The 17,743-nt window shown below is 40.5% G+C and overlaps 1 protein-coding gene across 4 annotated transcripts in view; it reads left to right on the top strand.

Moving 5' to 3' along the window:
- The window catches only part of fars2 (phenylalanyl-tRNA synthetase 2, mitochondrial), an 87,156-nt gene extending 71,644 nt beyond the window's left edge, over nt 1-15,512 (top strand). For all 4 annotated transcript variants that reach the window (XM_076971149.1, XM_076971151.1, XM_076971148.1 and 1 more), the window contains exon 7: nt 14,334-15,512. In XM_076971149.1, coding sequence (XP_076827264.1) covers nt 14,334-14,472 — 139 coding nt within the window. In that variant the 3' untranslated portion in view covers nt 14,473-15,512. The remainder of the gene's footprint in view (nt 1-14,333) is intronic.
- The last annotated feature ends 2,231 nt before the right edge of the window (nt 15,513-17,743 follow it).

Here is a 17,743-nt window from a genome sequence, read left to right as displayed (position 1 = left end):
ATTGCAGTGGTATCTTACTCTGAGTTCTGGAACATCATCGATGGAGTAGAGCAAACTGTGGTTTAGCCATTGAGCCTCTTAGCAAACAAGTGTCCTCTCTGGCATAACTGCCATTAATGCATCTCCGATGGCCATTTTACCCAAAAGCTTCTAGGCTCAGCCTCTGGTATAATGGGGCCTATGTGATGCCATCTGTGCCCGCTGATGCCCATTGCCATCTGTGCCCTACTGATATTTTCTTTCTTAGTGTTGGTATAAGAAATCTCTGTATTGCAATGTTCTTCACTGTTCTTCTGATCCTCTGCTGATCAGAAGATTAAGTCATTATTTATCCTCAAACTTCATTTCAAATCATGTTTATCCACTTTAGCTGGAAAAAAAAAAGAAAATCTAGGCCACCAGAAAATGAAAGAATGCCCACTGGCCAAAGCAAGTCTGTAACAGAGACTTTTAAACAGGCTGGACGAGGATGCCTGAGGATATCCTCACATTCTTTACAGAAACGCTCCTCATCCTCCCCGGTCTGCGCGTTGTACTTTAGGCGCTATTATTTGAACTGTACATTTTACACAAAAGACTGATCACCCGCTCGCTGGCTGAGCAGATGGCAAGTGGGCGACTGTCATACGCGCCATGGAGCTGCCTCATATTGACAAATAATTGATAGCCTTTCGCTGTTGCCGGGTGCAGCATCTCCATGGTACCATGGGCTCACTTGCTGCGATTTCTCCTCCGGTTTCTCCATCAGAAAGGGAAAGCTGATGGCATACAAAGGATTACAGCCGGGCTGTTTACGTCCCCCGATTGAAGCAGAGGAAACAGGGTCTGCAGCTTCCTCAGATACATTTAATGGAACACTTTGCTGGAAACCTGTCTTTAAAACATATTGAGTTTCCGTCTCCTGTTTGTTAATTGCCTTGGTTTCTAAATGATTGCTTTTTGACATTTGTTTTAATTGTCCCATTCTGCTGCAGAAAGCACTTACGTTCTTTCCTGTTGTATGATGCCTCTCTTTATTTTTGACCACTTTATCAAACCCTTTTAAGTTAGTTGTGAAGGCAATTATCTCTCTTTAATCTCTGCTCATATATTAAAGCGAAGCTGTGAGCTCTTCTTCCCTGTATGCTCAAAAATCATCTTGTGATTCAGAGCGTTACAACAGGCATTGAAAGACAACAATGCCTTTTAATTAATAATGCATGATTTATTAATCATTAATTATAGTTTAATAATTAATAACTCTTCTAATTATCGGGGTAACGGTATGTGTTAAGTAAATTGAAATATCATTCGGATATTTGTAGTATATTCCCTCGTGATTTTCATAGAGCTTTTATCTTCTCACCTTTGTAGAGCTTCTTACCTGTCAAGCCAGTCCACGTCTGTACTAATGAACCTGAAAACCTACAGCAAATTACCTTTGCCTTGATTCAGTGGTATTGGAAGAGCCAGGAGCATAAATATGCAAAATTATTGTTAATTATTGACTAAGCCCATGGAAATAGCCTTATTAAATATTGGTGAAGATCAACTTGATCAAAACTACACTTGGCCAGCCTAACAGAACATGACAGGTCAGCTACCTTGGACTCTGTGCTAGACTAAAGGCACATTTAAGAGGTTCATTCAGTAAATCAGTGTAAATGCTATCACTGTGTGACTGCTCTGTGTTTGTATTGATTTTAGAAAATGCATAAAAAGACACAATGATGAAAATGAAGAAATGAAATGATAAGAAATTTGAAAAGGTGCTTCTGAAACGGCTTCATGGTGCTTTTAAAAGGTGCTTCATGCTGGTTTTTGATGCTCATACAGTAGGTTCAGGCAATTCTATGTTTTGCAATATGACTTCCAAAAGGAAGAGTTTGAATAGGAAGCTACTGTTTAATGTTCATGAACCAAAACGCTATGCCTTTAAGAATGTCTCTTGTGACATTCAGGCTTTAAAAGTGGATTTAGTTATCATGAATCCAATATAACATCCACTTGTATAGTTACCATGGCTACTCTAGTCGTACTGGAAAATGGTAATTGTTCAGTCTTTTCTCAAGCAAATCATAATGATTACATTATCTTGTATATAACACATAGAACATAGTGACTGGTAGTTCGCAATCTAAGGGCTGCCCCATACCTTTAAATCTTTTACACCAAAGAGAGTGAACATGGAGAGAGAACAGGTTTGTATGTTTTGTACAATAGCGCTATTTTTCTTGCATTTAAATCCTCGAAGATGATCATCAACATGGAGAATATGATACATATCAGAGGTGGTTGTTGTCACAGGTCATCTCACTTTTGCGAACAGGTTGGTGCCTGTTTTAGGTCAGCTGACTAATGCGTGGAAGGCATTATTACATTTTCTCTGTGGGTCCCCCTGTTAACAGAGGCGATTTCCTGCTCGTGACAGATGTCTTAATAATTCAACAACTGTTTCTGCATGGAAACGCCTTGTCTAGCACAAATTTTATTTCGAGCTCCCTAAAGTGCATGCACATGCACGTGTGTGTGTGCGTGCGTGTGTAGGTGCGTGCATGCTTGTTAGTGTGCATGTACGTGCGTGTGCACGTGAACGTGCGTGTGCATGTTTGTGCATGCTTGCTTGTGTGTGTGTGTGCATGTGCGCGTGCATGTGCATGTTTGTGCATGCTTGCTTGTGTGTGTGTGTGTGTGCGTGCGTGCGTGCGTGCGTGTGCATGTGGGTGCATGCTTGCTAGTGTGTGTGTATGAGTGTGTGCATGCCCTTTATCCCCAGTCATCGAAGGCATCTTGCTTTTAAATAGGTTCATAATTTTATCAGGGGCTAAAAGAAGGGTTTTGCAGAAGGGTTTTGCAATTCCCTTTTGTCATTCAGTAGATGCTGCACATAGGGAGAAGAGACTTCTGTATGAATGAATGCCACAAGCCCTGGAGCTTAAAAATACAAAACTAATCTACACTACTAAAGATCTACATCATTGTATTTGTGAGTTTGGTATTGAATATCTACATTTGCACAAAATAAAGCCAAGCAAAAAAACAAACTCACCAGACATTTCAGTTTTTATAGACGTACTGTGCACCACTGATTATTACAGCAGTCTTTGATCAATAATAATTCCCAGATGCAGTATTATATAAGAGTGATTGTTAGTCACGTTTTGGGTCCAAACAAACCATACTGTCACTTTATTGGGTCTTTTTGGGAACCTGACAGTACTCAACAGAAGGCAATGTTTTCGGACCTCTGTAGTTCCTAAAAGCATACGTGATAGTTTGACCTTAGCTCAGAGCACATGGTGCTGTCCGCATACAATGTCCATGCAAACAAGATCTCTCCTATGTTTTTCATGGAGACCTTATCCACATGGCCAATTCACCAGCTCAGAAAACAGCTGCACACTGTAACCCTCCTTTTCTGACAGGTATAATTAGAAAATAAATTAGGTGTCGGATTAATACGCCCAGAAGAAGGTGTGCAGTGAGTCCAAGCTCTTAATGGAATGCAAATTGATTTCTTTGGCTGTTCTCTTCCACACCAGAAGAGAAAAAGACCACATTGCTTTGAAGAGAAAACTGTCCCTTTCTTCCACAGGCTACCTTTAATCAGAACCCATGAAAGTAGGACTAGCTAAATCGCCTCAGCACCCAATCCTTGCTATGGCATTCTCTAGTTCTGTAGGGGTGTTAATGAAAGTAGGACACTTGTAGGGCTGTGTGTGTGTGTGAGTGTGAGTGAATCTAAGTCTCTGCATATTTAGACAAGATTTTAATTATGGATTATGTAACCACCAAGACACCAGCATGCATCTGCAGAGTAAAATCTCAGTATGGCATAGAATCTGAATCAAAATCAGGCTTTATTTGCACATTTAAGAAATTTGTCTTTGGATACATAGCAGCTCACTATACACGTCAAAAAATGCATTCACATGGACATCCATTCCTAAATGTGTCATGTGCACACAGACGTCATTTTGTAGACTGAATCAAAGTCTGCATCCATGGCACACCCTCTTGTTTGTCAAATACACTGCACTACTCTGTTCATGTCTTACTGGCATTAGTGTGCAATGTTTGCAGCAAAGCATATAATTGTTAAAAATCATGCTAACAGGAAATGCTAAAAAAGGTAATGCTTAAGTCTGGGCTTAAAACAATGGCTGTGTTGTAAAAAATAGTTTGATTAATGAATAATCCCACAGTTGTTACTGATATAAAGTTTTTATCAATACATACTGGTTTAGAAACAAACATACTGCTGTAGTTATCATCCGTTTCACTTCTCAGGCCAGCAAACATTTTATTTGTACTCACAACAACAATTTCAGTTCAGTAGGCATCAGGTAGAGTTCCTGTGTTGAGGTTTCATTTTTATTTTATATCACACTGTTGACATCTAAACAGGTTGTGTGTGTGTGTGTGTGTGTGTGTGTGTGTGTGTGTGTGTGTGTGTGTGTGTGGTTCAAAATATTGCCGAGCTGATACAACACTTTGTCTAGATAGGCATGTTTTACTTTCCGGCAGAGAACAGCTCACATGGTCTGAGGTTCTTGTGCTTCATTTGTATATACCCCAGCAAGATTAAAATATGGTGTAATATGGTAATATTTTATAGTAAAGTGGTGGTTAAAAATTGTTTTTGTAGTTAATTAGTTGGTCATGTTGAATTTGTGTGGCCCAAAATTAAATGTAATCTTTTCTATTCAATATTAATTGAATGCTGAAATAAAGGCGAAGCCATTAACAAAAAACATGATGCGGTAATGGTATTTGACTGAAAGCATGATAATAATTTGCTTAAAATCATTATTGATTTAAATTATGGAGGTTTTTGCTAATGTAATTTGTTAAAGTTTTACTTAAACAAAATCTGTTTCATTCTACATGAGTTACACATTTAGAGTGAGGGTCTGCGGATACATCACCCCGACCCCGCCACATGAGTGCAAGACTCCTGTTGTAAACGTCACTATGAGGGGCTAACCCTTGCTCCTCTGCACAATCAGACATCTGTTATGATGTTTGCATATTTAAACCATCCTTGGCTAAGGAGAATTATGCACCGGGTGAAGAAGAAAACCTTCTTTTCAGGCACAAACCTGATTTAGCAAGGCAACGACAACACTGGCAAGAAGAAATACTTCCTGAGATGTGATGAGCAACAGACTTTGAGACCAACCAGCTGTCAAAACAGAAGGTTAGGAATATAGTGTGGCGTTATAGGTGTATTAGGACATGGTGTTCAGAAACATGAGGTTCAGGATCAGGATGGGTTCTGGAAGAACGGTCGGTTGGCGAAGCCTCCATGAAGACTGTCATCTGGAGGCCACGGAGGAAAGGGAGAAAATAGAAAGAGAAAATACAAATTTTGTGAGAATTTTGTGAATGGTGAAAATAGTGCTCTGAGATCTACAGACAAATCATGACCGTGTTGGTTGGTAGGGACTCCCTGAAGGAGATGGCTGTCTGGTCACTGGTCAGTTTCCAGAGTGCAATCTTTTCATGTTGTACATATTTGATGTGTTACTGTTATCAGTAATATGGCACTGCTCATAGGCGCCGGGATGACTCCAGTCATCTTTAAAATGGTGCCATCAGTATGCAAAACTAATATCGGTGTGTGATTGCCTTCTGAGACATGAACAGCACACTGTTGTTGAGTAATTGAATGGATCCAAGTAGTCTGAGAAAATGCACAAATTCACATGAACACAAGAATAGGTCATGCTGCACTCAGGGTTCTAGCTTACATTCTTACCATTCAGGGTTCTAGCTTACACGCTTACCCTTCAGGGTTCTAGCTTACACTCTTTACCACTGGCTGTATAAAAAGAATGTCATATATACGTCATATAAAGTGTGTGAGGTTGTGGTCAATCTTGTACTTGGCCGAAAATGCTGCAAAATAGATGTTGTGCATGGCCCATGCATATTTTAGATACAGTGAGGAAAAGTATTTGAACACCCTGCGACTGAGATATCATGGAGGGGTCTGAAATTTTCATTTTAGGTGCATGTCCACTGTGAGAGACATAATCTAAAAAAAAATCCGGAAATCACAATGTATGATTTATTTTAATGATTTATTTGTGTGCTACTACTGCAAATAAGTATTTGAACACCTGTGAAAATCAATGTTAATATTTGGTACAGTAGTTTGCAATTACAGAGGTCAAACGTTTCCTGTAGTTTTACCAGGTTTGCACACACTGCAGCAGGGATTTTGGCCCATTCCTCCACACAGATCTTCTCCAGATCAGCCAGGTTTCTGGGCTGTTGCTGAGAAATACAGAGTTTGAGCTCCCTCCAAAGATTTTCTATAGGGTTTAGGTCTGGAGACTGGCTAGGCCACTCCAGAGCATTGAAGTGTTTCTTACGGAGCCACTCCTTGGTTATCCTGGCTGAATGTTTTGGGTCATGTTGAAAGACCCAGCCACAAACCATCTTTAATACTCTTACTGAGGGAAGGAGGTTGTTCCCCAAAATCTCACACTTAATACAGTGCAGTCATCCTGTCCCACATGCAGAAAAAACCCCAGAAGCATGATGCTTCCACCCCCATGCTTCACAGTAGGGATGGTGTTTTTGGGATCGTACTCATCATTCTTTGTCCTCCAAACATGGCGAGTGGAATTAAGACAAAAAAAGTTCTATTCTGGTCTCATCTGACCACAGAACTTTCTCTCTGGACTCCTCTTGACAAACTTAAGACTGGTCTGGATATGTGCTGATTTAAGCAGGGGAACCTTCTGTGCCATGCATGATTTTAAACTATGACGTCTTAGTGTATTACCCACAGTAACCTTTGGAAACAGTGGTGCCAGCTCTCTTCAGGTCATTGACCAGCTCCTCCAGTATAGTTCTGGGCTGGTTCCTCAACTTTCTTAGGATCATTGCTACAGTCATGAGGTGGAGCCCCAGTATGAGGGAGATTGACAGTCATGTTTAGCTTCTTCCATTTTCTAATAATTGTTCCAACAGTTGATCTTTTCTCACCAAGCTGCTTAGCAATTGCCCCGTAGCCCTTTCCAGTCTTGTGGAGGTCTATAATTTTGTATCTGGTGTATTTGGACAGCTCTTTGGTCTTGGCCATGTTAGTCATACTGATTGTGTGGGGTGTACAGGTGCCTTTATGCAGCTAACGATTTCAAACAGGTGCTTCTAATTTAGTATAATAAGTGGAATGGAGGTGAACCTTTTAGAGGCAGACTAACAGGTCTTTGAGGGACAGAATTTTTGCTGATTGGCAGGTGTTAAAATACTTATTTGAAATGTGAAATGAAATGTGCCACATTTTTGTCAATTGTGATTTTTACACCCCAATCGAAATTTGTCCTCCGCTTTTAACTCATCTGTGCAGTCAGAACACACACACACACACTAGTGATTACTAGGGGGCTGTGGATCACACGTGCCCAGAGCGGTGGGCAGCCCTAGCCCTAGCCCGGGGAGCAGTTGGGGTTAGGTGCCTTGCTCATGGGCACCTCAGTCATGGCCTGTCAGTAACACACAAATAAATAATTTAAAAAATCATACATTGTGATTTCACAGTGTTCAAATTAGTGGTGGGCTGTTAACAGCGTTAACGGCGTTCGTTAATTTGATACTCTTATCGGGCGATATAAAAATTATCGCCGTTAATCTATTCTTAAAGTTGGGTTGGGAACTGGGTCAAAATGGGTAAGCAAACTATGATGACTTTCAACTTGATAGTTTAGCTCGGGTGTATTCCTAACCAAATTGCACAGTGGGGGCGAGAACGAGATTCCAAATCCATGTGTTTACATGGATGCAGCCACGAAGTCGCCAGGTTTGCTTCATGGAAAATTCATTTTTAGGAACGTAAAGTGTTACCGGAGCGGAGCTTGGAGCGGTCGTTTTCTGCATGGTCCTAGCGCTAGATTCGTCGCTATTTAAATATTTCTTTTTAACCGTTAAAACTGCAGAGGACCAAAACCGGCTTTTGAAAAAGTCCCCCCCAAATTACGTCCGTGAGGTTAAATATACTAAATGTTGACTTACATTTCAAATAATGTTTAGCTGAATAAACGTTATCAACCCCTTTTAAGCACAGTATGTAGGCTTACATATTCATGTTTAACTGAATAAACCGTTGAACACGAGTAGCCTACATTTTATTGAGCATGTTTTTTTTCTTCAAGTATCAAAGTAGAACAGCTTTCTCAAGCAGTCATTGATGCATTTTGGAAACAGGAGATGAGCCCCTGCTCTAATGCACCCTCTGTATTAAGAAACCCTATCTCAAAAACTGACTTTTAGTCATTACTTGGGTAGCACGCATATGAGTCATTTTAATATAGATTAATCTAGATTAATTTCAAGATTTCAGTGAGATTAATCTAGATTAAAAAAATTAATCTATGCCCACCCCTAGTTCAAATACTTATTTTCCTCACTGTATATTTATTACGCTGTGTTATGTTGTACAGATAACCAAGCAAAGACTAATTGCATTGCAGTCCATGTCCTTTGAAGCTTGTAACAGAAAGCCAAGAAGAAGAAGGAAACCACTTGCATACAGTAGTTCTCATTTTACAAGATATCATTTTTACAAGACATCACTTTGCCTGAGTGCATGGGCTGTTAGTACCACTCCCTGTTGGAAATCATTAGGAGCCCACTGAGTGAGTTGTTCTAGTCTGCTCCTCTTCCTCCACGCCGAGCTTCACTCATGGTGGGTCAGCTTGCTGAGTTGCTTTGCTGCTTTGCTGTATGAACAACAGGAAATATTCTCAAGCATTTATTTCCTCACAGGGCAACTTTGTGGGCTTTTATGAAAGCATCTTTAGGTCTATTTTGTGAGTGGATTCCTTCTCACTTTGGAGTGCAATCTAGCCAACTACTTCTGTTGAGGAGTGTAGAAACCATCAAAACATAGACATGCATTTCTGATGTGGGTTATTTTTTGTGTTTAAATGTGTTTCTAAAAAAATGGGATGACCGGTAAAATGGGATGACAGTTGATACAAAGCAAGATGGATCCATGCTTTCATGTTGTTGACGCCAAATTCTAACCCTACCATCCGAATGTCTCAGCAGAAATCGAGACTCATCAAACCAGGCAATGTTTTTCCAATCTTCTATTGTCCAATTTTGGTCAGCTTGTGCGAAACACTTTCCTGTTCTTAGCTGACAGGAGTGGTACCCGGTGTGATCTTCTGCTACTGTAGCCCATCCACCTCAAGGTTCAGCGTGTTGTGCATTCATAGATGCTCTTCTGCATGCCTCGGTTGTAACAACTGGTTATTGAGTTACTGTTGCCGTTTGAATCAGTTAGAATCAGTCTGGCCATTCTCCTCTGACCTCTGGCATCAACAAGGCATTTGCGCCCACAGAACTGCCACACACTGGATATTTTCTCTTTTTCGGATCTTTCTCTGTAAACCCTAGAGATGGTTATGTGTGAAAATCCCAGTAGATCAGCGTTTTCTTAAATACTCAGACCAGTCCATCTGGCACCAACAACCATGCCATGTTTAAAGTCACTTAAATCACCTTTCCTCCCCATTCTGATGCTCAATTTGAACTGCAGCAGATCGTCTTGGCCATGTCTACATGCCTAAATGCATTGAGTTGCTTCCATGTGATTGACTTATTCGACATTTGCGTTAATGTGCAGTTGGACAGGCGTACCTAATAAAGTGGCCGGTGTGCGTGCGTGTGTGTGTGTGTGTGTGTGTGTGTGTGTGTGTGTGTGTGTGTGTGTGTGTGTGTGTGTGTGTGTGTGTGTGTGTGTGTGTGTGTGTGTGCTCATTTTTTACATTTCTTGATCTGAAGTCGCCAGACAAAACCCAGGGTGTATGTATCCATAGCTACGAAAATTACCAAAACTAAAAAAGAGAAACTCACAATTCTCGTGTTTGCAGTGGTCAAGTGTGCTTGTCCAACAGAACAGTAGAGAGAGCAAACTCTCAATAAAAGTCTAGATCACTCAGTTTAGTTAGCCTTTGACGTAGAACATGGCTCCCAGTTATAGAAGACTTGCACAGGGGCTAGGCAGAGGCCTTTGAGACAGTAACGGCTATGGATTCAGATCTATTCACTCAGCCTCTCTGCACAAAAAAAGTTGTGTAAAATCATAGCTCACTGCTTCTGTGCCAATTACTGCTTGGTACTGCTACCCTTTGGCTTCAGCAGCACTCCGGCTGCCAGCGGCTTGTGAAGCAGCCCGCCTCAGAAGTGGTGGAGTGATGTGACGGGAGCAGCTGAGCGTACTTCAGGTTGCAGATGCAAACACGCAGGCATGCCTCGCACAATCAGAGAAATGTTGGTCTTGCACACTGTTAGAAGTAGTTGAAAGTATGTGAAAAGGTTGCTGGATAGATATCCAGATGAGAGAATGAAAGGTCTGTTCGCAGTACACAACTCATCCAGCATCAGTAAGAATATGTTTTTTTTTTATCCTGCGTAAGCATTGACTGCTTGCTAACTGATTGCACCACTCAATCTAAGCCTGTGATAGCAGCGGTGTAAATATAAGCCTCACGTCGCTCTTTGAATGAGGGGCTAGGCCAACGTCATATAGATCATCACGATCAGCACTACCTCTGCTACTTCCTGATTTCAAGTATGTTCAGCTTGAACATTATAATTCTCCTTCTGCCAGGCAAGTGTCTCAGATTTGTGCTTCATCTCTGCGCTTGATGTACCTCATACTTTCTCACAGTCAGTTTGTCAAACCTGTGAAAAGCATTATGAATAACTGCTCCTCTGTCTGCTGCACCAACCCACTTCTGCCACACAGCAAAAACAAAGGAGGGTCCAATAAAAAGGAATTGTGTGTGTGTCTGTGTGTGTGTGTGTGTCTGTGTGTGTGTGTGTGTGTGTGTGTGTGTGTGTGTGTGTGTGTGTGTGTGTGTGAGTGCGCATGTGTGTGTTTTGGAACGTAGTTTGCCTTCTGTGACCGCTGAATTATTGAACACTGGAAATGTCAGATGGTCTTTTTGCTGGGGCAGACAGAGACATAGGTAGAGAAAACTATGTATTAACAATAATGGTCAATAGAAACAACAAAGGTACCTCATCGATCTGTGGAGCATTGTAATGGATTATGCAAATGTGTTTGTGTATATATATATATATATATATATATATATATATATATATATATATATATATAATTTATTTAGTCAGAATCCAATGTTATAGGAATTAATATAGAGATGTCTCCACCTCCAATTTGTGGCTGTGACAGCAGGCACTTTTCTGGGAAGGCTCTTCACAAGATTTTGGAATGTGCCAGTGAGAATTTGTGCCCATGGAGTCAAAAGGGCTTTGGTGAGGTCAGGCATTGATCTTGAACAAGAAGACCTGGCTCACAGTTGATGTTCCAGTTTATCCCAAAGATGTTCAGGAGGGTCAGGCTGTGCAGGCTGTTCTTCTACACCAAACTCATCGAGGCATGTGTCTGTGGACCTCGCATGTGCCCAGGGGCACAGTCACACTTGAACAGGAAACGGCTTTCGCCAAACTGCAGTCACGAAATTGGAAGCATATTACGCTCCAAAATGTCTCTGCATCTTGTAGCATTAACATTACGTTAGCCTCTCTAGTGCCAAAAGTTTTGCCCGTCAAACTGCTAGTTAGTAACCAGTGATTTATCTCTCCACAGAGCATGTTTCCATGGCTGCAGAGTAAAGTGGTGGCATGCTTTAAACCCCTTCAGCTGGCTCTTGGTGTTGTGCATAGTGATCTCAGGCTTTTTTACTGAACCTCGGCCAGGGAAACCTGTTTAATGACGTTCCTGAGTACAGATCTTGCACTGATGATGTCTGGAGCACTCTGTAGGTGATTAAAATAAAATAAAAATACTGTGTTTTTCTCCTCATGGTGCACTCAACAGCGCCGCCCTGTAGGTTAGGACGAAGTATTGCTGAGCTGTCCTAGACATTTCAATGGCCTAGTCAAATCACTTAGCCGTGCAGAAGCTGACTGGCAAAGATGACACCCTAAGACAGTGCCACTGTCACTGAGCTCTTCAGTACAGCCCACTTTACTACCACTGTCTTTGGACCTTGTATTTCTATGTGCTATTTTATACACCTTCCAGCAGTGGGCGTGGCTGAAATACTTGACCTCGGTAATTAAAACCCTAGAGTGCTCACAATTGTAGTGTATCCAATAATAGTATAAGCAGGCCTTGGAGTTTCCTTATTATGCTGTGTCATTTTTTAAAGTCATTTGATATTTGCTGATAAGGGTGTTAAAAGGAAGAGAAAAGGGAGATGGAGAAGAAAGTGTGTGTGTGTGTGTGGGGGGGGGGGGGGTAGTGAGTGTGTGAAGGTTCAGTGCTGTAGAAAATGATCCAATTAGCTGATCTGGCTGCAGGTAATATGTGTAACATACGTGTCCCAGTGGCAATTAGTGGCAGCCTAAATTTGTCAGGGTTTGGCATTTGTAGAGCTTACACAGTAGATATCTGGCTCAGTATTAGAGCAAGCATACCAGAGAAAGCTTACACAAGCACGCAGTGTTGCCACCACCATACCCTGCTATTTTTGTACGTGCCTATTTTCACAGATTTGGGTTTTCGATGTAGCACATTTTGGGGTTATTTTTGGATTAATATTAATTGTTTTCACAATTATTTTCTATATCTCTCTTTAATAAATTTTGTAAGGTATGTAACTAATTATCCCTCTTTTCACAACTCACTGGGTTTGATCTTCCCTGATCCATCAGTCATTTAGAGATGAGAACCCCTGGTGATCACACTGGTTGTTATTTTTAGGTGTTTCCGTCTGAGGGATGCTGTATTTCCTCTTTAGTAAATGGGAAAAGACTGTTTCAGTGGTAGTGAAGGGAAATAAAAAATACACAGCTCAACTGTTTTTCATTTCCAAACACTGAAATGATCTCAACTTAAAGGGTGGGTGGATGTCACTTGCTATGTATTTTGAGTGTGAGAAAGCAGAAAATATGGTCATCTTTGCAACCCTCTGGCAGTCTTGATAAAATGCATTATCACTACTATTATCACTACTTTCCTTACATAATAACACATAAATTAGGTGACACTTTCTTGATCCTGGATTAATGTCATATATTCCCTAATTAAATCATAACATTTGCATAATGTTTTGGATCAGTTCATCAGTAAATGTTTGTAGGATACTTTGCAGTGAGCTTCTGCTGCATTAGTGCACACTGGCAAAGCAGATTGGGACACGGCATTCTGTAAAATTGAATTGAAGCAAAAGCATCTTTCCGGAAGCACCAGTTTTAACTGCATCACAGTCTTGTTTCAGTAGAGGGAAGAGGTGTTCTCATAGTCTTCCATAACAAAGTAAACTTGCAAGTAAGTCAAATAAACCTATGTTGCTAATTGTAAACTAAATTGCACGTATGTTAATGTTGTCTTTGCATTCTGGACTGATTCTTTTTAAAGTTTGTCTGGTCGCTTAGCAACAAGACAAGCACAATGTGTTACGGTAGTAGATAATCACAGCTGGAAAAAAATGTTTTGTCCCCAGAGACAACCATTGGAGCCATGAACATTTTACAGAGAACATGGTTTGATTTATTACTGAGCAAACAGTTCTACCCAATGAAATGTTAAATTCTATGGAATCTATGCACATACATAATCTAAAGATAAATCATAAAAATTCCTCCTTCCTTATTCAAATCCCACTTCTTTACCATCATCCACTTATGTAAATTGTCACCTGTATTTTTTTTCTCCTATTCTTTAATTAAAAGCCATAATTGACTAGAGAAGTGTTTAGGATTAATATTGAGCTTTTTCAGGCTGCTTGCCTTTCACACAATCTTTTGGACTTGAAGTGCTGAGGTACCAGCATGATTCTCCTGACAGTAAATCTGGTCCTGACACAGTGAGTCTGATTGAGGCCCACACACAGCTCCCTTTGCACTTGTGCTCGAGTCCCCAGTGGCTCTTCCTGCTGTAGTCTATTGTCGGCCATTTTGTTTCACTTGGTTGCTCCATAAAGCTTCACTTTGAAGCCCAGACCACTTGCATTGTTTCCTGTGTATCATTACTGAGGCAGGCAAGACTTCAAAACAGTAGATATTTTTCAGGGTAGGAGAAAAACCCTTTGAGAAAAATAGATGTGTAGAATTTTTTTTTTCTTGAGTACTGCTAAATTCAGTGTGCTTCAAAATATATTGGTATACAATAAAAGTGAAGATAATTCAGATTTGTTAAATTGAACTTAACTTTTGAACTTAAATGTTATGTAAATGTACATTCTTCAACCCCTATAGCTAAACTAAATATCCAATGAGATTTCATTTTCTGCTGAAAAAGCACATACATCTCCCCATCTAACTGGATACTGACCTCAACTTATTACTCTCTCCTCCCCCAGGACAAAGAAGGTGAGTCAGTGTTTCCGCATCGTGTACCGCCACATGGAACGAACACTGTCCCAGGAGGAAGTGAGCATGGTTCACCAGGCCATTGAGCAGACAGCTGAGCAGGAGCTGGGGGTTCAGGGCAGATACTGAGCCTGAGTTCTCCTCCTGAGCCTCCCGGACCGCGTGAAGTACCTTTTTAACAACGTTGCAGGATCTTTAAGAACTACAGATACCCTTGGACATCGTGTGTTCGGGCCTTTGCCCTTGACCCTGGCCACCAACCTCGGTACTCATCTCCTGTATCCTGCGCAGCGTGTTGAGGTTCCTGTTATCCTGTTGCCTCTGGGAACCTTTGATCTGAAGCACTGAATGGCTGGATTTAAACACCTCCATCACATCAGCATACTGCCCAGAGGGAACGGGCTTTGATTTAATACAGACGTCGTCGTACTCGTTTACAGCCATGGATTCCGGCCAGCGCTGGGGGGCGGATGAGAAAGAGTCCAGTGAGGACACTTACTCTGCGCCGACTTCTCACTTTGCGTTTTCCTAACAACAATTTGAGGTGGCACGTTGAGACATTGTGTGCAGAAAACTGGTCTGGACATTAAATGCTTCCTGAAGCTTCAGGAGTAATGGGGAAGCAAGCAGAATGCAGAAGGTTAACAACCTTTAATGTGTGACTTGGGAGTGTTGTAATAATAAAATAAACATTTGGATATGTGAGATTTGATGTTGTCTTATAAGTCATAATTGTTTTTCGGTCGATGCTTCTATGTTGCCATAGACCTTGATGTTACTGGACATTTTATCAAGGTAAAACACCAGAGATCACAAATGAACCGATGAATTTTCATCTGTGCGTCTTCATTTCTTCTGGTTTTTTTTGCAGGTGGTATCATTATAAAAAAGGAGATTTATGCAAATTCCTATAAATCTGAAATCATGAGCTTCTGTTTAAAGTTCTGGAACCTGGTAGGTGTGTTTTCAGTGTGTTGTTCTTGTAGTACTTGTTGAAAAATTTGACAATTTTCCTGGACTTCTTATGTACAAGTTGTCAAAAACACTAGAACTACTGAGCCCCACTATTATCCCCAGCTCTTGTGACAACCTTTTATGCATCTTGCTTGTGGGAATGCCTAAGAATATTGCATATCTAATATGATCAAATTAAATTTCATTTTCTTTCATCCTTTCAGGTCATAAGTTATTTTTTTATTAAAATTTAAAGAGGCTGGTTTGCAACACATGGTGCATGATGATCAGCTCTCATGAAAACTACAAAATATATTTCATTTTCCTCTTTATTAAACGCCCATTTGAAAACATCACCCCAGATTCTGTGACTGTGCAGTGGAGTAAAGGATCCTTCGCAGCAACAGTGACGCTGCTTTTGTTGACTGAGACAGGTAAACTATAGTCCCCCCTCCAATAATATTTGTTGGAACATGTCACAAAGAAGAGCCAAATTATGTCTTGTGATGTGGGTGTGTGTGTGTCTTGTCTGTAGCCCTTTCTCCGCCTTTTTCCTCTCGCCCTCCTCCCGTTTGTTTATGAAGGGTGACAAAAGAATGGAGATGTGGTCTCTTCAGGGAAGAAGCTCAACTGGAGTCAGAATAATGAATGTGCGATGCTTCGTGATGGGACACTGAGTGGATGGTGCCCAGACTGCTGAGCACCAGCGTGTCTAGTGGGGCTGAAGTTTTTGTGTTCATGCGTTACTTTAGCTTCAACCCACTTTGGATTTGCTAACCAATTTCATGCCAGTTTCTCTATGTTTTTCTTTTTTTTTCAATTGTGTAGACAAAAATGGTTAGATTAATGAAATTTCCTGTCTTCCTCCACTGAGGGTAGTCTTCCCTGTTGTGCAGGTATAATATTTCAAAGATATATAAATTATTTTTGTCAGAAACTTGACTACAGGCAAATCCTCAGTTGTAGCACCGAAAAACTAATAGAAAATGGGAATAAAAATATGTTTACATATTGTTTAGCATGTTTACTTAGTAGATTATTAAATCCAGACTTACTTAGTTGGGTCCTCAAAGTAGACAGCACAAATAGATTAGTGTCCAAAAATACCCTTAACTAAGACATTGTCAGAACCAGGTGAAATGAGAGATAATTCTCTCAGATAATTTACATTCTTTTGTCATTAATCTTTCAGGCATTGCTGTGTGATACTCTATACTTGGCATTGTTGAGAGACCTTTGTAGAGAGAGGTTTTCCTGTTGTTCAGTTTCTGTTACCTCAACAATTCTAGGACCTTTGCCCTCAAGCAAAAAGGCATGAAGGTTAATTTAAAGTTGAGTGCACTGTAACCTCAAATCGAGTTAGTGTATAAAGTAGAAGAGGAAGAAAACATGAACCCTGTCCAGTCTTCCACCTCTCTGAGAATGGGAGAGTTGGGTTTGAAGGTCTCTGGCTGCTTCAACATGAGCATTGGAACACACTGTGGATCAATAGCAGTACTGGGGGCAGGTGAACACCACAGAGAATGGGCCAGATCAATCAGGGGAAATTAGATGAGAAGAAACAGCAAATGAACCATCTATCACCACTTTCATGTAGAAGTAAGGGATGGGGTTCAACTGCCCTGGGGCATGTACACACGTGTTCCCTCACACGTGTTCCCTCACACGTGTTCCCTCACACGTGTCCTTTCGTGTCGGGGAACATCCACTCATCATTGTGCTGTAATGTATTTATAAAACTAGCTTTATTTATTAACGTTTTCGTATTGACCAAAATGGTAACACCTTGCCATTCTTCTGGCATCCCAGATAGGAAGTTGATGTGGATACATGTCGTTTTAGTTGAGCTTGACATTTTGATTTCAGCACTATGTTGGATCAACGATAAACTGTCCATGAAAGTTGCCTAACGTTGGCAGCAAAGCCGATGATTACATGTTAAGAAATTGTTGACCAATGATGCTCAAGCTCATTCTGGCAATTTCAACAGAAAGAAGAACAATTATAGACTCTCTCTGAGGTAAGGAGAAAATTGCTCAATTTTCTAATGTAATAATGCCTGTTGTCTGAATCTGTTGGCAGTATATCGGTTCTAAGTGAACATTATTTTGAAGCGTAAATGTCCTTTACATTACTATGACAAGCCTGGTTGTGTGTGTAAATTTTATTTTATTTTTTTTTTTTTTAATTAATGATTAATGATTCATAAATGATTTAAATTTATTAATCATTTTCTATTCCAAGTAAGTAAATATCTTGTTTAGCACAATTCTTCATTTTTATTGTCCTTTCTTACTTTATGAACAAGCACAGCTTTTATACTTATACTTCAGGTTTACACACATGGGTCAGACACGACCCACATGCATTTACCATTTCAAAGCTCACATAAGTATTGTTTTTTCAGTTGTTCTAACATTAAACAATATTTGATGACAGTAGTGAA

Source organism: Brachyhypopomus gauderio, chromosome 13 (assembly GCF_052324685.1).
Source record: "Brachyhypopomus gauderio isolate BG-103 chromosome 13, BGAUD_0.2, whole genome shotgun sequence".
NCBI lineage: Eukaryota > Metazoa > Chordata > Actinopteri > Gymnotiformes > Hypopomidae > Brachyhypopomus > Brachyhypopomus gauderio.
The sequence above is the reverse complement of the archived record's forward strand: the minus strand, read 5'-3'. Positions and strand labels throughout refer to the sequence as shown.